The sequence below is a fragment of the Scyliorhinus canicula genome, chromosome 22 (genome assembly GCF_902713615.1).
Source record: "Scyliorhinus canicula chromosome 22, sScyCan1.1, whole genome shotgun sequence".
Classification (NCBI taxonomy): domain Eukaryota; kingdom Metazoa; phylum Chordata; class Chondrichthyes; order Carcharhiniformes; family Scyliorhinidae; genus Scyliorhinus; species Scyliorhinus canicula.
In genome coordinates, this window is record NC_052167.1 from 10,543,782 (window position 1) to 10,569,109 (window position 25,328).

The 25,328-nt window shown below is 46.7% G+C and overlaps 1 protein-coding gene across 12 annotated transcripts in view; it reads right to left on the reverse strand.

Moving 5' to 3' along the window:
• The window catches only part of zmiz1a (zinc finger, MIZ-type containing 1a), a 431,940-nt gene that overhangs the window by 21,743 nt on the left and 384,869 nt on the right, over window positions 1-25,328 (reverse strand). For 9 of the 12 annotated variants that reach the window (XM_038782665.1, XM_038782666.1, XM_038782664.1 and 6 more), the window contains 10 exons: window positions 22,514-22,628; window positions 20,961-21,184; window positions 19,311-19,509; window positions 17,436-17,714; window positions 15,513-15,695; window positions 15,296-15,370; window positions 12,781-12,831; window positions 11,342-11,513; window positions 7,386-7,560; window positions 3,830-4,040 (listed from right to left, as the gene is read on the reverse strand). In XM_038782665.1, coding sequence (XP_038638593.1) covers window positions 3,830-4,040; window positions 7,386-7,560; window positions 11,342-11,513; window positions 12,781-12,831; window positions 15,296-15,370; window positions 15,513-15,695; window positions 17,436-17,714; window positions 19,311-19,509; window positions 20,961-21,184; window positions 22,514-22,628 — 1,684 coding nt within the window. The remainder of the gene's footprint in view (window positions 1-3,829; window positions 4,041-7,385; window positions 7,561-11,341; window positions 11,514-12,780; window positions 12,832-15,295; window positions 15,371-15,512; window positions 15,696-17,435; window positions 17,715-19,310; window positions 19,510-20,960; window positions 21,185-22,513; window positions 22,629-25,328) is intronic. The other 3 variants (XM_038782667.1, XM_038782668.1, XM_038782669.1) reach the window with 3 other exon arrangements.

Genomic DNA, 25,328 nt, shown 5'->3' on the forward strand with positions numbered 1-25,328 from the left:
TGTGAGTTTACGGGGGTCTGATCTCTCCCCCCGCCCCCCCGTAGACTCACAATGGGAAGCGCATGCATAGATTTTTAAATAAATTTAGAAGTGCTACTTTCTTACTTTAACTTATATTTAACTTATGGTAGCATAATGTAATAATTCTGCAGTCAACTAAAGTAAGTTCTTATCAGAACTCTGATCGAAGCTTTTATCCAATGCTTCCGGTCCAAAAAAAAAGTTGTAAGCCAAAAAACCCCCATCATGGATATCCGCGGCTCGGATGCAACGCGGGTGGCTGTCTTGGACCCCAACACCCGCGTTATAACGGGGGACTACTGTAGTAACACACCCTTTGTCTTGTGTTCATCACATCTTTGTCAATCACTCCTTAGCTCAGACTTATCCCTGACCTTCTATTCTAACCCAACATCCTCCCCACCCCGCCCATGTTGGAGGCAGCACGGTAGCATATTGGCTAGCACAATTGCTTCACAGCTCCAGGGTCCCAGATTCGATCTCCGGCTTGGGTCACTGTCTGTGCGGCGTCTGCACGTTCTCCCCGTGTGTGCGTGGGTTTCCTCCGGGTGCTCCTGTTTCCTCCCACAGTCCAAAGATGTGCAGGTTAGGTGGATTGGCCATGATAAATTGCCCTTAGTGTCCAAAATTGCCCTTAGTGTTGGGTGGGGTTACTGGGTTATGGGGATAGGGTGAAGGTGTGAGCTTGGGTAGAGTGCTCTTTCTAAGAGCTGGCAAAGGGGTAGCACGGTAGCATTGTAGATAGCACAATTGCTTCACAGCTCCAGGGCGCGAGGTTCGATTCCGGCTTGGGTCACTGTGTGTGCGGAGTCTGCACCTCCTCCCCATGTGTGCGTGGGTTTCCTCCGGGTGCTCCGGTTTTCTCCCACAGTCCAAAGATGTGTCCAAAATTGCCCTTAGTGTTGGGTGGGGTTACTGGGTTATGGGGATAGGGTGGAGGTGTTGACCTTGGCTAGGGTGCTTTTTCCAAGAGCCAGTGCAGACTCGATGGGCCGAATGGCCTCCTTCTGCACTGTAAATTCTATGATAATCTATGATATAATTTATTACATTTCTACCACCCTTTTCAGTTCTGAAGAATAGTTCGACTAACTTGATGCTGCCAGCCAGACCTGCTGAGTTTATCCAGCATTTTCTGTATTTATTTGGGAAAATTCAGCCATATGTTTATTGCGCTACACATACATTTCTGGGCTCTTTTGCAGCCATCCATCAAGTCCTGTGACCAGTTGTGTCTGGGATCATTATAGTGACTGTAATAGTGGTGAATTCACACCAATTCCGCTAGTTCAAAAATGGGTTTCAATTGATGTTCCAAGTTTTAGGGGCAACAGGAAAGAAGGATTATTTTTTAAAAAAAGGGATTTTCTTTATTTATCCTCATTAAAACCCACATTGAATTTTCTGTTTCATTGAAGAGCATTTCTAATGAATTGGTGTGAGTAACTTTAAAATTAGTAAAGCTTCCATGATTGTATATACATAAAAATCTGCTGTGCTTAAAGTGTATGAATGATGGATGGTTGGATGGCTTCAAACCTTCATTTTCATACTTGAAAGGCAGAATGCATGATGTAATTTGTGTTTTATAGAATTTACAGTGCAGGAGGAGGCCATTCGGCCCATCGAGTCTGCACCAGCTCTTGGAAAGAGCACCCTACCCAAGCCCACACCCCCACCCTATATCCATAACCCAGTTACCCCACCCAACACTAAGGGCAATTTTGGACACTAAGGGCAATTTATCATGGCCAATCCACCTAACCTGCACATCTTTGGACAGTGGGAGGAAACCAGAGCACCCGGAGGAAACCCACGCACACACGGGGAGAATGTGCAGACTCCACACAGACAGTGACCCAAGCCGGGAATCGAACCTGGGACCCAGGAGCTGTGAAGCATTTGTGCTAACCACAATGCTACCGTGCTGCCCCAAATTTATTGCAGGACCACAATTGTTTACATTTACTTTTCCACCAGTTCTGTAAGATTGCGAGGAGGTTTCCGCGTAAAAAGATGTCACTGAAATGGGTACAACAATGATTATAAATTTTGATGTAATTTGCTGATTACATCCCCACACCAGGAAACTCCAAACTGCCTTGACTAGGGAGGAGCATTTCGTCACAGCATTGTGCAAGGAAAGAATAACATGTCAATTGGACAATTGTCATGTGTTCTGTTTAATTCTACTGGCAGATGGCCGAGGCAAGCAGCCAGGGTCGCACAAACCAGCTGAGCAAATAAGAGAGCAGGAAATGCCTCTTTGAGCAGCAGTATCATTAGCAATAGATAAGAGAACTGTACGTCAATAAATAGTAATAATAATCTTTATTAGTGTCACAAGTAGGCTTACATTAACACTGCAATGAAGTTACTGTGAAAAGCCCCTAGTCGCCATACTCCGGCGCCTGTTGGGGTACACTGATGGAAAATTCAAAATGTCCAAATTATCTAACAGCACGTCTTTCAGGACTAGTGGGAGGAAACTGGAGCACCCGGAGCAAACCCACACAGACACGGGGAGAATCTGTACAGACAGTGACCCAAGCAGGAATCAAACCCGGGACCCTGGCGCTATGAAGCAATAATGCTAACCACTGTACTACTGTGCCGCACATACATATGAACGTACAAATTAGGAGCAGGAGTAGACCATTCGGCCCCTATAATAATAACCTTTATTGTCACAAGTAGGATTACATTAACACTGCAATGAAGTCACTGTGAAAATCTCCTAGTCGCCATATTCCGGCGCCTGTTCGGGTACACAGAGGGAGAATTCAGAATGTCCAAATTACCTAATAATAAATAACCTCGAGCCTACTCTGCCATTCAAATGGCTGATTTGATTATGGCCACTTTCTTCTCTACTCCCGATACTGTTTGACTCTCTTGATAGTCAAGAATCCACCTACCTCCGTCTTAAAATATTCAATGATCCAGCCTCAACCACTCTCTCGGGAAGCACATTTCACAGATTCATGGTCCTCAAGAGAAAGAAATTCTCCCCATCGCCATCATAAATGTGTCCCCCATTGCTAGCCTCTCCCACAAAGGGAAACATTATTTCAGCTTTCAGCCTGTCAAGTTCCCTCAGGACCTTATGTTTCAATAAGATAACCTCTTAATGTTCTGAATTCCAATGATACAGTCCCAGCCTGCCCAACCTTTCCTCATGACATAACCCGCCAGCAATCCCGGGAACTACTCAAACAAAGCTTCTTTGAACTTTTACCAAGACAAGTGTGTCCTTCCTTAAATATAGAGACCAAAACTATACACAATACTCCAGACATGGTCTCATCAATGCTCTGTTCAACTGTAGCAAATATCCCCACTTTTATATCCCATTCCACGTGCAACAAACAATATTCCATCACTCACTACAACTGAAATATCTGTATTGTGGAAAAAACCATGATGGGCTTCACCCTGAGGGCAATTATTTTTAAACGAATGGTAATGGTTGCTATAATTCCCAAGGATTCAAAGTATTTATTTTTCTTTTTAAGGATAAATGCCATTGGTTGGCACAGTTTGAGGTGAGGTTAGACACCATGTCATCCCAATGAGCTCTAACTCCAGCTGTTTCTCAGCTAAGAACCATCTGAAAGAGAGGAAGGAGCTCAGGCACTGAGTGTTGTCAAGGATACCTCGTGTGTGCCTCCTCACAATGTGCCATACGGCCTTGGAGCAGATTATTTCTTTGTCCATCTCAGGTGGCACAGAAACATAGCAAAAGAGGCAGCAAAAAAAGTTTTGTTTGCACAAACTAGGGCAAAGTGGCATCGGTTGTCATACTCACACAGCAGCAAGCAGTGACTGTGATCTGGATGGTGTTCCTTCCGGGTTGGCAGACGTGCTTCAGATGCAAAGGCTTGTGAGAAGTCTTGTTGTCACCTCTCTCGATGGTGAGCGGCGTGGCATTCACACTGACCTGCACAGATGCTGGCCAGTTTGTGTTCATCTGCCGGTCTTCATGGTGGTAACATTTAAACTGAAGCTCCAAGTCAGACCTGTGATAGATCAAAATCCATTCTCACTACAGAGGGCAAAAGAGCATTTGTAACACAAGACTGCAGGCCTAGGCAGCGTTGCAGCCAGCGCAAAAGCAACCCAAATTGCCTGCCTTTCCTCCATCGTACACTCAACACAACAGGCTCAATTTAAGTGTCGGCTGCGCTTGAAGCAGTTGGAGCCGACACTGTCCCCAGCCCCGAGAACTGTCACTACACTTGCACCATTCCAGTCTAACCTGAGGAAGGTGAGTGCCCACACAAATTCCTTCCAGCTTTCTTCAAAATCTGCAGTCATCTGGTGCAGCTACGCTTGCTCTCTGGCAGGAACTGGAGCTGTCTGCTTCTGTTAAAATGCAACTTTCACTATTACTGCCCCTACCTTTCCTGAAATCATTATAACTCCCTCAAGTCTTCACAGGTACCAGACAGTGTCCAATACATTCTGGAGATGCTCATTATTCACATGCAAGCCTGACGTGTGGTCAGTAGGTTCGGTAAACCTTGAAGGCATCGTAGTGGAGTCCCAGTCTTGAGGGATTGAATCTGTGCGTTTCCAGGTCTTTGTGCCTCAGCTATTCACCTGATAGTCTAGCTGAGGCATCACCCATGGGGCGGGCCGGAGAATCCCTGCGACCGGCGCAAATCGGGCCACGCCGCCCCCGATGGTGGCACGCGATTCCCCGCTGGCGGGTCATTGGCGCTGGCGTGGTTGGCACAGCGCCGGTCGGGATTCACGCAGGTCAGCTTGAATTCTCAGCCCGGGGTGGGCCAAATGGCCGTCGTAAAAACGGCGAGTCCCGCCGGCGCCGTCCACACCTGCTCTCAGCCGGCGGGAACTCGGCGTGGAAGGGTCAGGGTGCAGTCTGTGGGGGGTCTGACCCTGGGGGCAGGGGGGGGGGTGGCCTCCGTTATGGCCTGGCCCACGATCGGGGCTCACCATTCGGCGGGCCGGCCTCTCTGGCTGAGGGCCTCGTTTCTTCCTCGCCGGCCCCTGGGGTCCTGCACCATGTTGCGCACTGCGCAGCGTGCATTGGCGCCAGTGCTACTGCGCATTGCTGTTGATGCCAATGCGCATACACTGATCCTGCGGCGCCCAGTCCACACCGGGATCAGCAGCTGGAGCTGTTAAGAAACGCGATGGCGTTTCCAACACTTAGCCTCAGGATCACAGAATCCCGGCCATGATCTGTACAAGTGCTGCTTACGTCTCGATCAAATCAGCATAACATCACATTCACATCAAGGAGATAACGGAATAGGAGGAATTCCTTTCTCTTCCCCAGTTATCCATGGTCGATGAGAGCTTTTTTTTCTTTATCCATTCATGGGGTGTGAGCATGGCTGGCAAGCTATTGTTTATTGCCCATTCCCAATTGTTCTCAAGAAGGTGTTGAGGAGTCACCCTTGTTTAACTGCTGCAGTTGTGTGGTAAAGCTATCACCACAGTGCTGTTAGATGGGGATTTATTATGGTTTTTCATTGTGATTTCCAGAGGGCAGTTATAAATCGACCCATATTGGTGTGGGTGTGGATTCACATAAAGGCCTGACCGGGTAATGATGGCAAGTTTTCTTCTTGGAGGACATTATTGAACCTGATGCGTTTTTGCAGCAATCCAGTACTTTCACGGTCACCATTATTGATTCTGGTTTGTTATTCCAGATTTATTCAATTAACTGAACTTTGCCTTGATGGGATTTGAACTCTTGTCTCAGCTTCATTAGCCTGGGCCTCTGAATTACTAGTCCAGTAACAGAATTACTCTGGTACTGTACCTCCTGATGTCTGCTTAATGAGCAAATCTATTCTGAAAGAATACCCTGGGCGGAATTCTTCGCTCCCGGGAAAAATCGGGAGGGCCGTCGTGAACTCGGCCGAGTTTCACGACGGCCTCGGAGGCCGCTCCTCGACCCCTATTCTCCCCTCCCGGCGGGGCTAGGAGCGGCGCTCCGTAAATCTTGGCCGCGGGGGCGTCGTGCCAAGAATGAGGCGCCCGAGGCGCCGAATGACGTCAGCCGCGCATGCGCAGGTTGGCCGGCTCCAACCCGCGCATGCGCGGCTGACGTCACGACGCTGATAGCTCGAACCCGCGCATGCGCGGTGGCCGTCTTTCCCCTCAGCCACCCTGCAAGATGTGGCGGCTTGATCTTGCGGGGCGGCGGAGGGGAAATAGTGCGTCCGATTGAGATGCCGGCCCGACGATCGGTGGGCACCAATCGCGGGCCTGTCCCCTCCCGAGCACAGTCGTGGTGCTCTTTCCCCTGTACTCCCCCCACAATCCCCAAACGGGCATATCTCACCCGTTTCACGATTGCAGCGACCAGGTGTGGTTGCCGCCGTCGTGAAACGGTCGCGAACGACAGGCCTCTCGGCCCATCTGGGTTGGAGAATCGCCGTTCGCCGTGAAAAACGGCGCGCGCCGGTTCTTCCGAGCCGGGGGGGGGGGGGGGGGGGGGGGGGGGGGGAAGAGAATCGCGGGGGGCGCAAGGGGGGCGTGAATTTTGTCAGGGGCCCCTCCCGCGATTCTCCCACGCCGCATGGGGAGCGGAGAATCGCGCCCCCTATGTACAGAGCTGGAGAATACATGACTTCAGACTAAAAGCTTTACTTACTGGCAGTAACGTCAACATTCACACCAGATAAAATATATAGACAAATACCTCGGCAAAATAGCAAAACAGTTTCAGACAAACATGTTTTTAAGTTGGGACCTCACAGTATAATTGCAGCATCATGCGATCTACAACCATGAAATACCCAGATCTTTTTACACTGCTCAAAATTAGATAATAGAGCTTTGACTGAGTATCTTGTACTGCCCCAATGCCTGGTTTGGCTCAGGACAAGGACACTTCAGTGCAGAAGGTGCAAGTTCAAGCCTGACTCTAAGGCTTGAGCACAGTGGCTAGGCTCTCAATTCAGAGCAGTGCTGATAGAGGCGCCGTCTCTTGGATGAGACATTAATGGACAGGAGTTCCCAATTGCCCTCTAAATGGATGTGGAAGAATCCATCGTAAGCTGAAAAAGGAGCAGAGGAGCTCTCCCCGGTGTCTTGGCCAACATTCATCCCTGAGCCAACATCACTAGAACAGTTTGAAATTTGGTATTCTTGTGTTTGATTTGATGAGTGCAGGATGAAAAACTTTGGCAACCTTTTGTTTTCAGTAATAGAGCAGATTCACTGATCATTTTATCTCTTTGCTGGCTATGGGATCTTGCCGTGCGGAAACCAGTGACTCCATTTGCTTGCCAAGCAATAGGGACTGGACTGCAAAAGCAGGCTACCCCCAGGCGACGGGTAAGGAGCCGCAAAATGCATGTTTTTTGCTTCTTTGTTCTTACCTCCACATTAATGTCTGGTGTACTGACTGCCGCAGGTGGAAGACGTGGTTGCTGACTGCCAGATTGTGTTCCAGTCGGAAGGGCTCCAACACCACACCGTCTCGGACTGGGAATGTCAGCCGTAGCTCATCATTGACCAAAGAGGGAGAGAAAGTCTCAACTTTCCCTTTAGCATCTGTGGCACAGTAAAAATGTGGTTTTCATATCATCGCCAGAGGTTCATTTTAAATGGAACAATCCTCTCTTCCTCACCCCCGACTTTATACATCTTATCCTCGGTGGGAGATTGGAATAGCTGGGGCCAGAGAATTCAACTGGACTGTCACTAATTTGACCCCATGAGTGGCCTGCAAGAGGTAGTAGCATTTAAGATGGGAAAATTGAAAAACAATGGATTTTCCTCCCCCCACAAACCAGCCCCCTACCCTCAACACAGGGATATGGAATTTCGCTACCAAATGGTTACTGATAACAAACGTCCAAGAGCAAAGCAAGCTGATTTAACTGATATTTGATTCAATCCACAAGTATTGTGTCCAAAGAATTCATAGAATCCCTACAGTGCAGAAGGGGGCCATTCGGCCCATTGAGTTTGCACCGACCCTCTGAAAGAGAACACCAGGCCCAATTCCCTGGTCTATTCCCGTAATCCCAACTAACCTTTATAACTTTGCACACTAAGGGGCAATTTTAGCACGGCCAATCTGCCTGGCCTACGTATCTTTGGACTGTGGGAGGAAACCGGAGCACCCAGAGGAAACCCACGCAGACACGGGGAGAATGTGCAAACTCCATACAGACAGTCACCCAAGGCCGGAATTGAACCTGGATCCCTGGCACTGTGAGGCGGCAGTGCTAACCACTGTGCCAGGCTCGTGTGTGCAAGTCAAGCAGACCGGACCTGACCAGACTGGACTGTCACTAATTTGACCCCACGAGTGGCCTGCAAGAGGTAGTAGCATTTAAGATGGGAAAATTGAAAAACAATGGATTTTCCTCTTCCCCCACTAACCAGCCCCCTACCCTCAACACAGGGATATGGAATTTGCAGTCAAATGGGGTAAAGTTTAAAAGCACACTTCAAATTGGAAAAATAAAGGGAAAAACGTTACGAAAATAATCCTGCTAGTTTTAAACACCATTTTCTAAATATAAATTTAGAGTACCCAATTCATTTTTTCCACTTAAGGGGCAATTTAGCGTGACCAATCCACCTACCTTGCACACGTTTGTGTTGTGCGGGCAAAACCCACACAGACACGGGGAGAATGTACAAACTCCACACGGACAGTGACCCAGAGCCAGGATCGAACCTGGGACCTCGGCGCCGTAAGACTGCAGTGCTAACCACTGTGCCTCCGTTATAATTATTGCAATACTGAATACAAGTCAACAGTGCAATATCAGCATGGATGGTTGCAACATGTTCCAGACTTATTCTCATCCTTCCATCCAATTCCATGTCTGCGTGGGTCTCACCCCCGCATCCCAAAGATGTGCAAATAGGTGGACTGGCCATCCTAAATTGCCATTTAATTGGAAAAAAAAAGAATTGGGCACTTTAAATTTTAAAAAAAAATCCTTCCATCCAATTAGTGTTTCGAATGCTCCTAAACATGTCACAATTTGCCTCCTGGGGCAACATTTCAAATGCTTCACATGACGTGATTTGTTCTGCTCCTGGTTAGAAATGTTATTTTTCACTTGTTTAAATCAATCGTCGCTTCCCAATTTGGCAGTAAAATTTAGCATTTACCCTCACTACATTTTGGGAGAGAAAGCTACCACAGGAAGTCACTTAATAAATGGAGTAGTGGGGAGAAATTTTTCGATGATGCAGGTGTGCTCCTTGTACAATTTAAAACTGTGCCGATCTAGGGCCATAGATGTAACCAGGGATGGGCTGGATTCTCCAGCCACGCGATCCCGGCGATCTGAGGTTCCCGCCCGAGGTCAATGGTCCTTTACATGGCCATGGCGATCGTGCCCATGGCGATCTTATGGGCGCAACATCACCATCCATGCACAAAGCGATGAAATCTTGATGTAAACATTTTAACTGTTTGCATGATAATATTGCAAGGCATAATTTGCAGGCAGTCGCGTAAAAATTAAACTTTGCACTTTATTAGTTGGACAGACTGACAACCGTCTGCCATGCCTAACGTTCTTTTCTTCTGCTCATTGTAGCATTTATTTGCTAAGGCCAGAGAGAGATAACTGATTAGGAAATTGAGGGAACGGGAAAGTAATGCGCTCAAGAGAGGAGTGTTTGTTAACCAAAATATTTGATCACAAGGTGAACAAACCGGTGCAATGGAAGCGAGAATAGCGACACCCAACTGAAAAGGCATCCATTAGATTATCATTAGGCTTATTGGATATCCTTCTAATCTGATTTTATGTCTTTTCTGCACACTCTTTGATGCTCCTCAAATCACACTATCGCAGAGAACACCGTGTATAGTCAAAATTGGGGTAAAGCCAGTTAGAAGCAAACCCAGTAAAACCCCAATTGAATGCATTTCCCCAAGTGGAGGATGGGGACCACATTCCTTCATGGTAACTGTTTCCACCACCTCTGTAACTTAAATGGAAATCGCAACTCCCGGAGAGAGAAGACTGGAAGAAAATTCTCTTCCCTCTCTCTGCTCCCGCATAGCAGCAAAGTCAAGTGAGCGGGTTCAAAAAGCTGATTGATAGTTACTTCAGGATTTCGGATAACAAGATGGAGAAAAGATTTGGAATTGTAATTAGGAGTATACAGCCGGCACTGGCTTACATATACCAATAGGCTAATATCATTCCCAGCGGGAAACTCGAGATCAACACCAGTAATCTCAGGGCATATTCTCTTGCTCATCATAATCACAGAGGAAGCTCTGTAGAAAAGCAAATATTCGTTTGGTAGTACAGAACTTGAGGACATTTTGTGAAATCTTTTCACCGTGCTCTCAGACCAATGTCAGGGGAACAAATTATTTCCCATTGATACTTTTGTGACTGTCCTGTTAAGTGCAAGACCAAAAGCTTTGACAAAATGTCTTTTTCCAGAAATACTAATGTTCTGCAGAAGTGGTGGAAATGACCAACTCTGCTTTCCCTTTCGCTAAAGTGACAGTGAGAGATCAGGATCCACTTTCCTTCAGCTGTCTGATCATGGGTTTTGCAATGGTTTTGAGCCACTCTATGGGTTAAGGATAATCAGGTAGCATTTATGCTGCATTGTGGTTGTTTCCACAACAGTGGTTGTTTCCACTGGCAGGTGGAAGCAGAACTAGGGGGCATGGCCTCAAAATAAGGGGAAGTAGATTTAAGACTGAGCTTAGGATGAACTTCTTCACCCAAAGGGTTGTGAATCTATGGAATTCCCTGCCCAGGGAAGTAGTTGAGGCTCCTTCGTTCAATGTTTTCAAGACAGATAGTTTTTTAAAAAAGGGAGATTTAGAGTACCCAATTATGGGGCAATTTAGCGTGGCCAATCCACCTAACCCGCACATCTTTGGGTTGTGGGGGCGAAACCCACGCAGACATGGGGAGAATGTGCAAACTCCACACGGACGGTGACCCAGGGCCCGGATTCGAATCCGGGTCCTCAGCGCCGCAGGCTGCAGTGCTAACCACTATGCCCCGTACTGCCCTTATAGTTTTTTGAAGAATAAAGGAATTAAAGAGTTATGGTGTTCGGGCGGAAAAGTGGGTTCGAGTCCACAAAAGACCAGCCCAGATCTCATTGAAAGGCGGAGCAGGCTCCATGACCAGATGGCCTACTCTTGCTCCTAGTTCTTATGACCATTTAACGCATTTCAAAGCAGAAGGCCCTTTTTGGAGAAGTTGGCCATTTTACGATACAGGCCTAAAAGCAAACGGAGATTGAACGAGTTGGATCCTGTACGGCGCCAAGGCATGATCCCAGTTTTTTAAAAAAACATTCAACTTTGTGTCACCCAACTCACTTGGAGGTGGTGGCGGCAAGGAGCTGAGATTGGGTTTGATATCTGGTGGGAATGGTGGCTTCACATCCTGATTAGGAGACAAGTACGGTGGGATACTGCTTCCTGGAGTCATAGGTGGAGTGGGATTTCCCGGCACAGGAGAATGAGGATAACTTGCCACGGACCTTGGAGGCTAAAAGAAAGAAGAAGCGATGATTGTACTGAGCATTTCACATGTGCATTGTCAAGTATTAGATTCCAATTCAATAACTGTATCATGCAACAGACATTAACAACTTTTAAACCACTGAAACTATGGTAGAATGTTTGCACCATTCCCAAAATCTTGCCACCGGTGAATTTTATTCAGTTTTCCGAGAAAGCTCCTTTAGTTGCAGGGGGAAACTGGGAGGAATGAAACCATCCCTTTATTAAACAGAAACATCTCCCTTTGAACAAAATGAATCAGAACTGACCTATGGACACTGGGAACCAACTGGTATCTAATAACACAATCTGTCATAAAAAGAGGCCCGTCCCCATTAATCACATTCCTTTCATAACATGTCAGGTGTAATGAAGAACTGTTTCAGATCGAGGAAACTGTCACTGCCTGGGAACTGGGCAGTGGGATGACCTGATTCAAAACACAGCTGGCAGCTGCCAAAACCTGGCTTTCAACTATTTCTGCATGGACCATGCAACTTCCAGGTACCAGAAATGTTTAGGCTTTGTCTCAGTTGAATGGGTTTATCTTTGTGACATATGGGTGGGGGAGGGGGCAGGGGGGCGGGTGGAACATTTCAGAAAATATATTAAATGCAATCATTTTTTTTATCTGACCGAATACTTCCCTCTGCTCCTCTTTCGGCAGCAAGTTTCTGTCCTTCCTATTCATCGCCCTCGCCCCAACTCTGAACTTTTCGCTGTTCCGCGTAAGCTTTAAACATGCTGTGCTATGAGCATTTCCTCTTCCTCAACACTTGCCACATCATCTCGAGTCCAACTCCACCATTAATACGACCTCTAAGTCTGGTGCCACTTGCCTCCCTCCATCTTCCCTTGTACACTCGTCAAAGCTTCTTAATCCAATGCTCCCCCTCCCCTCCCTCCCACACACACACACACACACACACCATCACCCCACACCACCTAGTCATGACCTCCTGATTTCCCTCATGGCCCTTCCTGCTCTCTTGGCCCAGCGTCCTCCTCTAAGAACTTCAGCCCTTCACATACGCTTCACAACTTAAAAAAAAAGTTCACATCTGAGAAGACAACTCTCAATACAACTCTGCCAGAAATATTAGTATTCACTACGTGGTCTTGTAAAATGTCTGCTATGTAAGTGAACAGATATCAGCCGTCAATTTGCTTAATTAACAAAAAAAAAGTTTTTTTTTTAAGCAATTTTTTTTTAAATGTGTGGAGTAGATTCAGTAAGAACAATGTAATCTTACTTTGGTTTCTTTTCCACTCCCAGCATTTGTGATGGAGAGACAGAGAGGACACTACTCAGGCAGTCAGCGATCAGTAGAGGATGGGACGTTTCCAATTAGTGTGTTCATTAGTAATAAAAAACAGAATTGGCAGGTTTACTGTACTGTAAAAATTTGCTAACTCAACATTGTTATTCCATAGTTAAAGCAAAAGCATTGCTTTCCCTCATGTGACATAACCTATCGAAATATATGTTGCGACATTTGAGAAGGCACTGATAATCATTTCGCATCAGGAGGCCTCTTGTTTGAACATCTTACACAGCCAATGGTGCATTCCCACATATGAAGTTGGAGGGTTGTTTTAGAGTTGTGCGACTGGGAGGGCGGTTTACATGCCACCCCCCACCCCACCCCCCTCCCCACTTCCCAAAGGGTGTGGCCATTGTTGGGCACTACAGCTGAGGAAGTTCAGAGACTAGAAATGCTGCAATTTGGTGCAGAGAGAAAACTGTGCCTCAGTTGAAAAAGGGATGACTATGAATCTGGCACCTGAACTATGGGGCCCACCAAGACAGAAGGAAAGGATTAAATTCAGAGAATTTTAGCCGTGGTGCAAAAAGTACCAGTAATACAACTAGACCCAAATAAGTGTCCAAAATACTGTGAACTAAGCACAAACTCAGACAATTTTAATAACAATGACACATATCTAGGAATAAAAGTCCAACACAGACAGAGCAATTAAATATGAAAGACCAACATTGTAGAACAGATACAGTGTTATCTGTTCCCTCTTTCAATTCTATCCTTCCCCTCTCTATTGGTTCACAGTTCATTTCTGATTTCACAAATCGCTCAAGCCACTGTCTAAGTCACTGGAGATCAGTGACGCCCATTTAAGTGACAGATTCGTTTACAAGGCTAATTTGGTCCCCACAGTGGAACTCCAGTCAATGAATGAAACGTGCCAGAGGACAGACGCAACAATGGCATGCTAAAAAAAACACTAAAATAAAACGCTATCAACAGTGATCAGGAGGAAATATTACAAGGAAGACAACCGGGACGGAGACACTTTGTACCTACCTGCAGGGTTTAACAAACCGTGGGACAAATACGCCCCCGACTGATGCAATGGGATGTTTACATAAACATGCAGAGAGGCTCAAAATATTGTCAGATTGCATTCATAGTTAGTTTGCTCCCATGTGTACATGCAGCCTACCAGGTGAGAATAAAGTCGCAATGAGAAAAGAAATAGTGAGTTTGATTCATCACGACTGCATATCATTTATACGCATGTAACATGCTTTTAAATGGGAGTCGTGGTGATATGTGATTGCACCTAGAAAAGGATGGGGGGGATGGTGGAGAAAGAGAGACCGAGGCTGGACTGACAGTTTGCTGCTCACTGCAATTCTCAAGTGGCCAGCATTTCACAGCTCATCGTCAACATTCCAACTGGGAATATCCCAGGTCGACTGGGTCTAATTCAGGATGAAAATTGAGAGGACGTGGGAAATTGGTCCGTAAAATTCTCATCTTAGGTCCTAGAGGAACAGCAAGATGTAATGTACCGACTGTGCAACAACAACAAAAACGGTTCAGCATTTTCAACTGTCTTTGAATTTTAGATGGCCTTCGAACTGTTCTTGTAACAAATATTTTTAAAGTAAGTAGTGTCACACGGCAGTAACAATGCTCTCAACAGCGACTCATAAAAGGGAGGATGAAGGGAACTCACTCCATGTGCTCCATTACAATTGTGCCCCGGCTCCTGTCACACTTATTCTGCTGGAAGGGTTTATTGTGACTGTATTCCTTCCCCAAGTTCCAGCAGCCATTGCACCTTGGCCAAGTGATATCACACGTCTGATAGAAAGCGAGGCTCCGATTCTAATTGGATGGCGAGGGCAATTGGGTGGTGAACTCGGGATTTGGAAGCCTAGTTCGACCCCGATACCATAACAATCATAGAACCCTGGACATGTGTTGGAGGCGGATGGTCACAGACAGGCCAAGACTGATGAGTTTGATTCCCAGCAGCGAGGTAAGTGGGCAGGGGTGCGGCCAAGAGTGGGTGGCCCATGGCTTCCTTATTGGGCCCAGAAGAGCATCCCCGTCCCATTTTAAAATTCTCGTGGGCAAGTTTTCTCTGTTCTCCTACTCAGCTTTGATGAAAATTCGCAGATTAATACCAGACCTGCATATTTTAAGGGCCCCACTGCTGTCTTCCTTTGCCTGTCAAATGTTGCCCAGCGAATTTCCACAGGAACGCTACCCTTGGTTACAAAGGAACCAAAATATTACGCTGTATCCAAAGATGCATCATTTACCCTGTTATCCTCACTTCCCAAGCACTTGGATTGCTTTACAACAAAACCGTACAGAAAATAAACAGTGGAAAATAAACTATCCTATTGTGAAAGAGGTGAATGAATTGCAACTACTATAGTGTTAGGCAATGTTGCTGAACTTCAGAAGGAGTGTAACAAAAGATGGAGGGAGAAGCTTTTCTCCCTCGAGAACTTACCCCATTCAGGCTACTTTGACTGTAGGTATAGCCACTGCCAGCAAAATTGCTATTCTGGCCATTAAACTGCTCCGCCTGTTGCAGTTCAGGAATGGGGAGGACATGAAAAAAACAAAAGAATGCCAGTCAGCAGTCAATTCAACTCCTCTAGGAAAGAGACACTCCAGATCAAACACCAAAATATGCCAAAAAGTAAATCAGGAAGATGTGCACTTACCTTGTAGTACTGAGCCACGTTGACCGGAGGTGGGGGGTACTGGCCTGTGCTCTGTTGGCCAGGCATCCTCTGACCAGGGTAACTGGGCGACGTGATGGGCCTTTGGGGGTTCCCTGTTGGATATTGGCCAGGCTGATTGGCAAATTGGCTGCTTGGTCCATACTGCTGCGCTCCGTAGCTCGGCTGCAAAATGCAAATCTTCTTTATAGTATTTAGGAATTCTCACTGATGCAAAGTCAGCATTGTCAGACAACTGGCTGTTTAAAATCTGAGAGAAGGAAGCCAACAGTGGCAGCTGCACAACGTGGCAAACATAGTGGTGTTCCGATGCTGGCTGCTCAGTACAAACTGCCAGAATGGCTTGTGTACTCCTAATCTTAGTGGGGTAGGTGATGCCTGAATGGGGGACAACATTTTCAACAGCGAACAGACATCTGTCATGGAGAATTCTTTTAAATTTATTTTTATTCTTTCACAGGATGTAGGTGTCGCCGGCTAGGCCAGCATTTATTACCCAAACCTAATTGTCCTCGAGGCGGTGGTGGTGAGCCACACCCCTGACTGCTGCAGGTAGGTGTAGGTACACCCACAGAGCTGTTAGGGAGGGAGTTCCAGGATTTTGAACCAGCGACAGTGAAGGAGCGGCGATATATTTTCAAGTCAGGATGGTGAATGACTTAAAGGGGCACTTGCAGGGGATTATGTTCCCAGGCATCTGCTGCCCTTGTCCTTCTAGATGGTAGCCGTTATGGGTATGGAACGTGCTGCTGAAGCAGCCTTGGTGAGTTCCTGCAGTGCATCTTGTGGATCCACAAGATGCACTGCAGGAACTCACTAAGGCTGCCACTGTGCATCAGTGGTGGAAGGAGTGAATTTTGAAGGTGGCGAATGGGGTCTCAATCAAGCTGCTTTCTTCTGGATGGTGTTGAGCTTCTTGAGCATTTTTGACACTGCACTCATCCAGGCAAGTGGAGAGATTCCATCTCACTCCTGAATTGTGCCTTGTAGATGGTGGACAGGCTTTGGGGAGTCAGGGGGTGAGTTACTCACTGCAGATTTCCCAGACTCTCACCTGCTCTTTTAGCTATAGTATTTATATGGCTAGTCCAGTTCACTTTCTGATCAATAGTAACTCCAAGGATGTAGATTGTGAGTGACTCAGCGACGATCAAGCCATTGAATGTCAAGAGACAATAGTTAAATTCTCTCTTGTTGGAGTTGGTCACTGCCCGGTACTTGTGTGGTGCCAATATTACTTGCCACTTATCAACCCAAGCCTGAATGTGAAAACAAATGAAATGAAAATCGCTTTATTGTCACGAGTAGGCTTCAATGAAGTTACTGTGAAAAGCCCCTAATCGCCACATTCCGGCGCCTGTTCGGGAAGGCTGTTACGGGAATGTTGTCCAGGTCTTGCTGGGCATAGACTTCTTCAGTATGGAATGGAGGGGAAGTAAGAAATTAGTAAGTTCAAAAGGGGGGTTGAGGTGGGGGGTCGAAGAGGAAAAACAGGAATATGTAAAACGTGCTCAAACCAAATTTATGGACCATTTCGATTATTGAAAATGTCACAGTAAATGATGCCCAAATTGTTCAGCATTAATAAACACAAACACATTCAATTTTAATTCATCTGTTAGTGATGTTTTGAAATTCTGCATCACTGGTGTGCAATGTTAATTGTCTATTAATAAGTGTTTAATTGTATTCAGGTGGTGAACATTAACTGGGGATTCAATTGTGTTTGTAGAAATAGGAACTGACTGAGAATTGTTGTTACGTTTCAAGATGCATGTTTATAACACATGTCTCTAAATTAAACTTTATTAGGTATGCGAAGATTAGGCTCCAGTTCTATCCTTCACCACTTGGCATTCGGGAACAGTGTGATATTCATGAGGCCTTTACCTCAGTTTCACTCACCTCTCCAGGATAAGTCCGTTTCACTCCCTGTGCGGGCATCATTTGTGATGGTCTTGGGCCTGGGTACCCTTGCTGTGCCACTCTCTGGCTGTGGGATGCAAACACTGGATTCATCCCTGGGGGTCTGGGCTGGTTGATGGGCATGGGTGGTCCACTCATGCTGGACGGAGTCATTCCACCTCCCATCCCTCCAGGGTTCATGTTGCCCTGCATGGACGATGGACCCCGTCCGCCCTGCTGGCTCATGAACTGACTGTTGTAAGCCTGTGCTGGACCCATCTGCAACAGAGAAGGAACAACATTTGAGACAGAAGACGGGTTGGACCTAAAATGAGGCGAAGCTAACGCGTGGCAGCATGATGGCTTGTACCCTGCGTTGTGGCAAAAGTAACTGTGGTAAGAATCAGAGTCATGACACAGCTTGAAGACCAACACGCCGCTGGAGAGGGAGTATGTTGTATCTGCTTATTTAAGGCCTTCCACAAGCAGAGGCACTGGCGTGTGGAACCCACTCGGAGAACAACATTATACTTCCAATTGATTATTTTCCTTTACCAATAATATGGAATTTATTACTTTTCAAACGGGGCACTTGTGTTAATATATTCTCTTCTGAAGACATCCATGCCGTTCTAATTGGCATTTTATGAAACAGGTAAGTCCAATGTGTAAGCTGCTCTCTCACCTATGCTTGCTGTGGCTCAGCGGGTAGCAATGTTGCCTCAGAAGAGGAGTGGAGTCAGAAGAGTTTGGTTCAAATCTCACTCCCAGGAGCGTGTGCACATCCCCAAGGCTGACACTCCCAATCTATTACAAATGGACCACTGCACCAGCGGGAAATTCCATCTCTCAGGAGAGATGCGTCAATATCACCCAAAAAATTATTTCAGGCTGTCGAGTAATTATTCTAATTGCTGAGTCTTATTTAGCTGCCGTGTTTCCAGCATTGCCAAGTATCCTCACACAGAAATATGGCATTCCACCCAACAGGGCAATGCTGGTATTTATATCCCACACAGGCCCCCTCCCAAACCCTCTTCATCTCATCCTATCAACAATATATAAGGGGCCACGCGGTTCTTTAAGAAATGTTAATGTGTTAAACTGTGAAAATTGCAAATGCTTCAATAAAATATTTTCTAAAACAAAAACAATTATAAGGAGATGGTAACATGTGGTTATGAAACCGGACTTGGAAAAACGATCTAGAGATGTGAGTTTGAATGCCACCACAACTGGGCGGCGCGGTGGCGCAGTGGCTAGCACTGCTGCCTCATGGCGCCAAGGACCTGGGTTCGATCCCGGCCCCGGGTCACTGCCCGGTGTGGAGTTTGCACATTATCCCCGTGTCTGCATGGGTCTCACCCCCACCAAAGATGTGCAAGTTAGGTGGATTGGCCATTCTAAATTGCCCGTAATGTCCAAAATGGTGAAGTGGGGTTCCGGGGATAGGGTGGAGGTGTGGGCTTAAGTAGGGTGCTCTTTCCAAGGACTGGTGCAGACTCGATGGGCCGAATGGCCTCCTTCCGCACTGTAAATTCTATGTATGTAAAACCTATTCTTCTAGTTCCGTCTCCTTCATTTAGTCTCTCCTTGAACCCATCCAAGCCTTATGCAGCGAATTCCACATTATAACCATTCTCTGGGTAAAGGTGTTTCCCCTAAAGTGACTACAATTTATAAAAGGATTGACTAAAGCACTTGATATGTCCTGCAGGCATAAAAGGTGCTATATAAATGCAAGTTATTTCTTTCAAAGTGCCAGTAGGCCACCATGGCGAGACACTACAATGCCAGGACCATTAAACACTCAATTAATGGACCTATGAAGTGCTGACCAAGGGCTGGCTTCTTACAACAAAGATGGTTCCTTACCGGGCCGTACTGGCTCATCTCCTGGTTCTGTTTCTCTTGCAGGGCAGCCACTGTGGCTGTCGCCGTCGCTGTTGCCGTTGCTGCGGCGGCTGCAACTGCTGCTGCTGCCGCTGCGGCGGCCGGCTGGGTAAAATCTGTTGGTGGCCTGCTGTGCTGAGGAATGCCCATAGAGCCAGGAGTGTTGGGACCACCAGGGTAACTGAAAGAGTGTGGAAAAGAAATAACGTACAGTTGGGCATCATCTTTCTCAGTAACAATTTGTAAAAAGCAGAATTGAGGCCATTGTACACATTTATAGTTACACTCCGCTCTGCAGGTTCAAAGGGATAAGCCACATTACTAAACCATATGAACATTGTTGACAGTAGTAACGTTGGGGGTACACTGTACTACACACAAAGTAAAAGGGCAGACGTTTGTGCTAGAGATCCCCACAGATTCGAGGAGGTGGTGAGTGATGATCAGCTCCTCCTGGGGAGGAGGGTGTGAGGAATCAGACTGGACTGTGCATTTTTCAGTGCCCTTAACGGAGGAGTTGTCTCCTCAGCTACAGAATGGTAGGTTGCCTCGCGAGAGGGGGAGGACAGGAAAGATTGCTTTAAATAACTAATTTGGGTCCCCAAATCGGGCTGCATCACAGCCTGGTATGGCAACTGCTTGGCCCAGGACCGCAAGGAACTTCAGATAGTCGTGAATACCGCCCAGTCCATCACACTAACCTGCCTCCCATCCATGGACTCCATCTACACCTCCTGCTGCCTGGGGAAAGCGGGCAGCATAATCAAGGATCCCTCCCACCCGGCTTACTCACTTTTCCAACTTCTTCCATCGGGCAGGAGATTCAGAAGTCTGAGAACACGCACCAACAGACTCAAAAACAGCTTCTTCCCCACTGTCACCAGACTCCTAAATGACCCTCTTATTGACTGACCTCATTAACACTACACCCTGTATGCTTCAACCGATGCCAATGGAGTTACTTTGTATATCTTGTGTTGCCCTCTTATGTATTCTCATGTAGTTTCTTGAATTTTGTTTAATTCCCTTTTCTTCCATGTACTGAATGACCTGTTGAGCTGCTTGCAGGAAAATACTTTTCACTGTACCTCGGTACACGTGACAATAAACAAATCCAATCCAATCCAAACATGTACAGCTCAGCTCTATACATGTAGAAGCAGAGAGTGAAGATTTTTGATGGAGAGGTAAGAGCAGAGACAGGTTGCACCAGGGAAGGACCTGGCGCACACTGCCATTCAGGCCTATACCTGGTGGTCTGGGAAATAGCAACTTGTTCTCAGAAGGTCATCCAGTTGGATGAGCAACAAAGTGAATAAGTCATTGACCTGGAAGTGGGAGATTTCAACCAACAAGTCCAAACAAAATCAGATCCAAAAAAAAATTAAACGGGAGCAGGGGAACATGTGAAAATTATACAGGCTGGAATGTTCAGAGACGCAACTACAAATCCTCTCAGTGTTATCGGCTGAATTATTTTCGCCCATCTCCACATGCTCCCATTTCTCAAGTCTGGAATAATGGGCATTTCCTCCTGCGCTGGTGTCTCCTGGCTCAGTATTGTGCACGCTCCCCCAGGATTCAGGAAGCAGTCCCCCTTGAATTGAGACGCCAACAGCCTGTGGGTTTTACCTGCTCCCAAAGTTGCCACTTCCAGGGTAGTTTGGTCGCCCGTACATGCCCTGCTGAATGTACGCTTGGTTGGAGCCACCCTTGCCCGATGAGAACTGCTGCTGCTGACTGGCAAACTGAGGCGAGTTGATTCCAGGATTGTTTGCGGACATCCCAGAGCCCATTGGGTTGCCCCCTGGCGTCATGGGGTTACTGGCATTCGCCATTGGATTTCCCAGCACCTGCTTGCAGGAAGAGAAATTAACTGTATTAAAAGGCACTGGGAAATGAGACAGAGAAGCATCCAGTTTCCGCACAAGATTGGTGGCATAGATGAAGAACAGTGGCCTAGTGTTAATGTCAGTGGACTAATAATCTAGAGGCTGGTTAGCACTGCTGCCTCACGGCGCCGAGGTCCCAGGTTCGATCCCGGCTCTGGGTCACTGTCAGTGTGAAGTTTGCACATTCTCCCCATGTTTGCGTGGGTTTCACCCCCACAACCCAATTGTGGATTGGCCACGCTAAATTGCCCCTTAATTGGAAAAAATTAATTGGGCACTCTAAATTTTAAAAAATAATAATAATCCAGAGGCCCTAATGCTCTAGACACGGGTTCAAATCCTATCATGACTGACGATGGAATTTAAATCCAATTAATAAATCTGAAATTGACCATGACAATTATCATCAACTGTTGTTTAAAAACAGTCAGCCGGTTCACTAATGTCCTTTACGGAAGGGAATCGGCCATCCTTTCCTGGTCTGGCCTACACGTGACTACTTCAGTGCTTCTGGGATTTGCCTTTGGAAGATGTCCTCTAGAACAGCAATGGAATGGCCAGTCCTCATGTGTGCCCTGATACAATGAGTCATTGGCAGACCAATGGACCTGACAGTTGCCCTGACCGAGCCTGTCCATGCCAACCAACCACCGGCATGTTTTTCCAGCGCTGGGGTGGAGCCGGAACTTTGGGAACTCTGTAACCAATTCTAGAGTCTTTCCTGCCAACCTGGCTGAGATGAGCTAACGAAATCCAGAGGGAGGCCAGGCCCTGGCCTTTTCGTTCCACGTGTCCTGCGTTTACCAGCTGAGTCATTGGGGGAGTTTCAAGGTTGATGCAACCACATTGCAAACAATTGCTAAAAGTGACTTTTTAAACACATAAGAACTAGGACTAGGAGCAGGAGTAGGCCATCTGGCCCCTCGAGCCTGCTCCGCCATTCAATGAGATCATGGCTGATCTTTTGTGGACTCAGCTCCACTTTCCGGCCCGAACACCATAACCCTTAATCCCTTTATTCTTCAAAAAACTATCTATCTTTACCTTAAAAACATGTAATGAAGGAGCCTCAACTGCTTCACTGGGCAAGGAATTCCATAGATTCACAACCCTTTGGGTGAAGAAGTTCCTCCTAAACTCCGTCGTAAATCTACTTCCCCTTATTTTGAGGCTATGTCCCCTAGTTCTGCTTTCACCCGCCAGTGAAATACGGTTTAGTTTCTTATTTGCCATGATGATTGTCTGAGTTTGTGGTAAATTTACAGCAGAGGTACATTACAGAACTGACATTACCTGGCTTTGTGATGTGTTGGTGACTCCCCACACAGTTGTAACTACAGACAACGACCCTGGTGGTTGACTCGTGTTTTGCTGCCAAGGCACAGCGTCATAGGTGAATGACCCATCACTACATAAGAGAGAGAGAGAGAGAGAGAGAGAGAGAAAAACAGTTACTGCCTGGCAACTTGTCCACTCATCCCCAAACCATTCCCTACAAACGTCCAGGATCAGAACTCGGAATTTCCTTAAAAACAGTGCTTAAAAAGAATGGATAGTTTGAATAAACTGTGCTGAGCTCAGATGGTGCTGGCACAGCCCGAGGCAGATTGGAGATTCATTGCTGAAGACGGTTTCTGCATACAAGTGGATCCTTGGAACAGTCACGTTAAAAATAAACAGCAGGAAATGGCTGGCTTCCTTTGAAATACTTTTAACACTTTGAAGTTTGCTGGACTGACCCCTGAAGCAAGACAGATAGATTAGCAGATCTTCACACTATGTTGATTGCTGTATTTAGGGCAGGAGAAGTATCTAAAGTGAAACAGCAGCCGAGGGAAAGCTATTAAATACAGTCATAGTTAAAATGGTTCACAAATTGACAAAAAGTTATGGACGCGGAAGGCTATTTGGCCCATTTTGGTTCAGGTGTCCAGAATGACCCTTAAGGCCTCCATTCAGTTGGTTCTTAAAAGTAGCCATGATGTGGAGATGCCGGCGTTGGACTGGGGTGAGCACAGTAAGAAGTCTTACAACACCAGGTTAAAGTCCAACAGGTTTGTTTCAGGTGATTCACCTGAGGAAGGAGCAGTGCTCCGAAAGCTAGTGTTTGAAACAAACATGTTGGACTTTAACCTGGTGTTGTAAGACTTCTTACTGTTCTTAAAAGTGTCCATGGTTTGGGTCTCTACTACTCTCCCTCGATATTCGTTCCGTACGCTCATTACTCTTCCTGTGATGAAGAATTTCATGTCGTACGTTCAGCTTTTCTTTGTTTGATCCTGTCTTCCTTTCACAAGTTAATCTTCTGGATTCACTATTTCTATTGTCTTAACTATCTTAAGGTACCACTAAAAGATCTCTCAGATGACTGTTTTCCAGGCTAAAAAGTCCACATTTCTCCAGTCGATCCTCCTCAAATTGTTGACACATGGTGTCAGATCTATAGGCTTTTTCTGCACTGCCTCCAGGACTCAGGAGTAAGCCATTCGGCCCCTTTAACCTGCTCTTCTATCTGATACGGTCATGGCTGATCTGGCTGTGGTCTCAGCTCCACTTTTTTGTCTGCAACCCGCCCCACAAATAATCCTTGATTCCATTGTATAGAAGATTAGTACTCCGTACAGTGCAGAAGGAGGCCATTGGGCCCATTAGATCTGCACTAACCCCCTGGAAGAGCACTGTACCTAGGCCCAATACCCTGCCCTATCCCCGTAATCCCGCCTAGGGGGCAATTTAGCATGGTCAATCCACCTAACCTGCACTTCTTTGGACTGTGGGAGGAAACCCACACAGACATGGGAAGAATATGCAGACTCCACACAGACCTGAGGTCAGAATCGAACCCGGGACTCCGTGTCGCCCTTGCATATCAAAAACATGTCTAACTCTGCCTTGAATAAATTCAAAGACATTGGCAATGTGAATGTCTCTCCCTGTGTCTTGGCGATGAGAAATGGGCACCACACTCAAAGTGAGGCCTGACCAGATTACTGTCCACTAGAGTGCTGACCATCTAGTTTATGCTTTATTGGTTGTGTTGGCTGATGCTCTGCTTTAGTTGGACGTGATGAGTCTATTAAGCCTCCAAAGGTTTCTCTTGATTTCATATGTTGCTTTTTCAACACCGTTCACGGACTAAACATGTTGTTTCATTTGTTCTTTGTACCTGCGGTACCCAAGATTGACCCACAATAAAATCATCTCCATTGGTTTCCTCACCGGCTTATCTCATCCAATTCACTCTGTAATCTCGAAGTAACCTGCTTGACGCCCACCCGATCTTTGTACCGCCTGCACACTTTACATTGGGGTCCTGAACTCGAGCCATTGATGTAAATGAGAAATATTGACGTTTGACGTGGGTTCACAACTCCACAGGGTTCAGTTTGCAGCATGGAAGGGGGGCTAAGACAGTGTCATTCAGCGATGTGGGAACGATGGGAGGCTCCGTTAAAATGAGGCATGCGGCAAAATAATACCGCTTTTGTGGGGGAGAGGGGCAGAAGAACAAGGCATGGTATGGGCTGAGAGGAAGCACAGATGGAGAGTGAAGAGATTAGAGCAATGGATGTGGGAGGGAATGGGCAGTCAGGGTCAAGGCAAAAGGAGGTTACAGTGGCCAAGGGTGTACTCCGCTATAAACTGACAGCCTAGATTATGCACTCCAGTCTTTGGAGAGAGACTTGAACCCATGGCCTTCTGAGTTTAAAGTGTGAATGTTGCCACCAAGTCAAGCCTGACATCTCAGAGAAACGGAGCAAAACAGCAACATCAGCAAGACAGACAAGAGAGACACAATCCTCCAATTTAACATGAGCACGGCGTGCAAACAGGCACACATATCTCAAATCAGTCGTCATGCAGAAAAATCGAATGTTCCATGTCAAAGGTATATGAGCCTTGGATGGGACAATCAGAACCTGTCATCCCTCGAGCTCCACAGGGAATGAATTGAGGCTGCTCTAACTGTGACCACTGGGGATCTTCAGGCTACTCTGCCCAGTTGACAGGAAGTTGCCTGTGTCACGAGCGCGAATAAAGCACGGGACCAACCGCCCCCACCCCCCTCCCGGGCGTTCTGAGCCAGCAGCTGCTCAAAGACAACTCC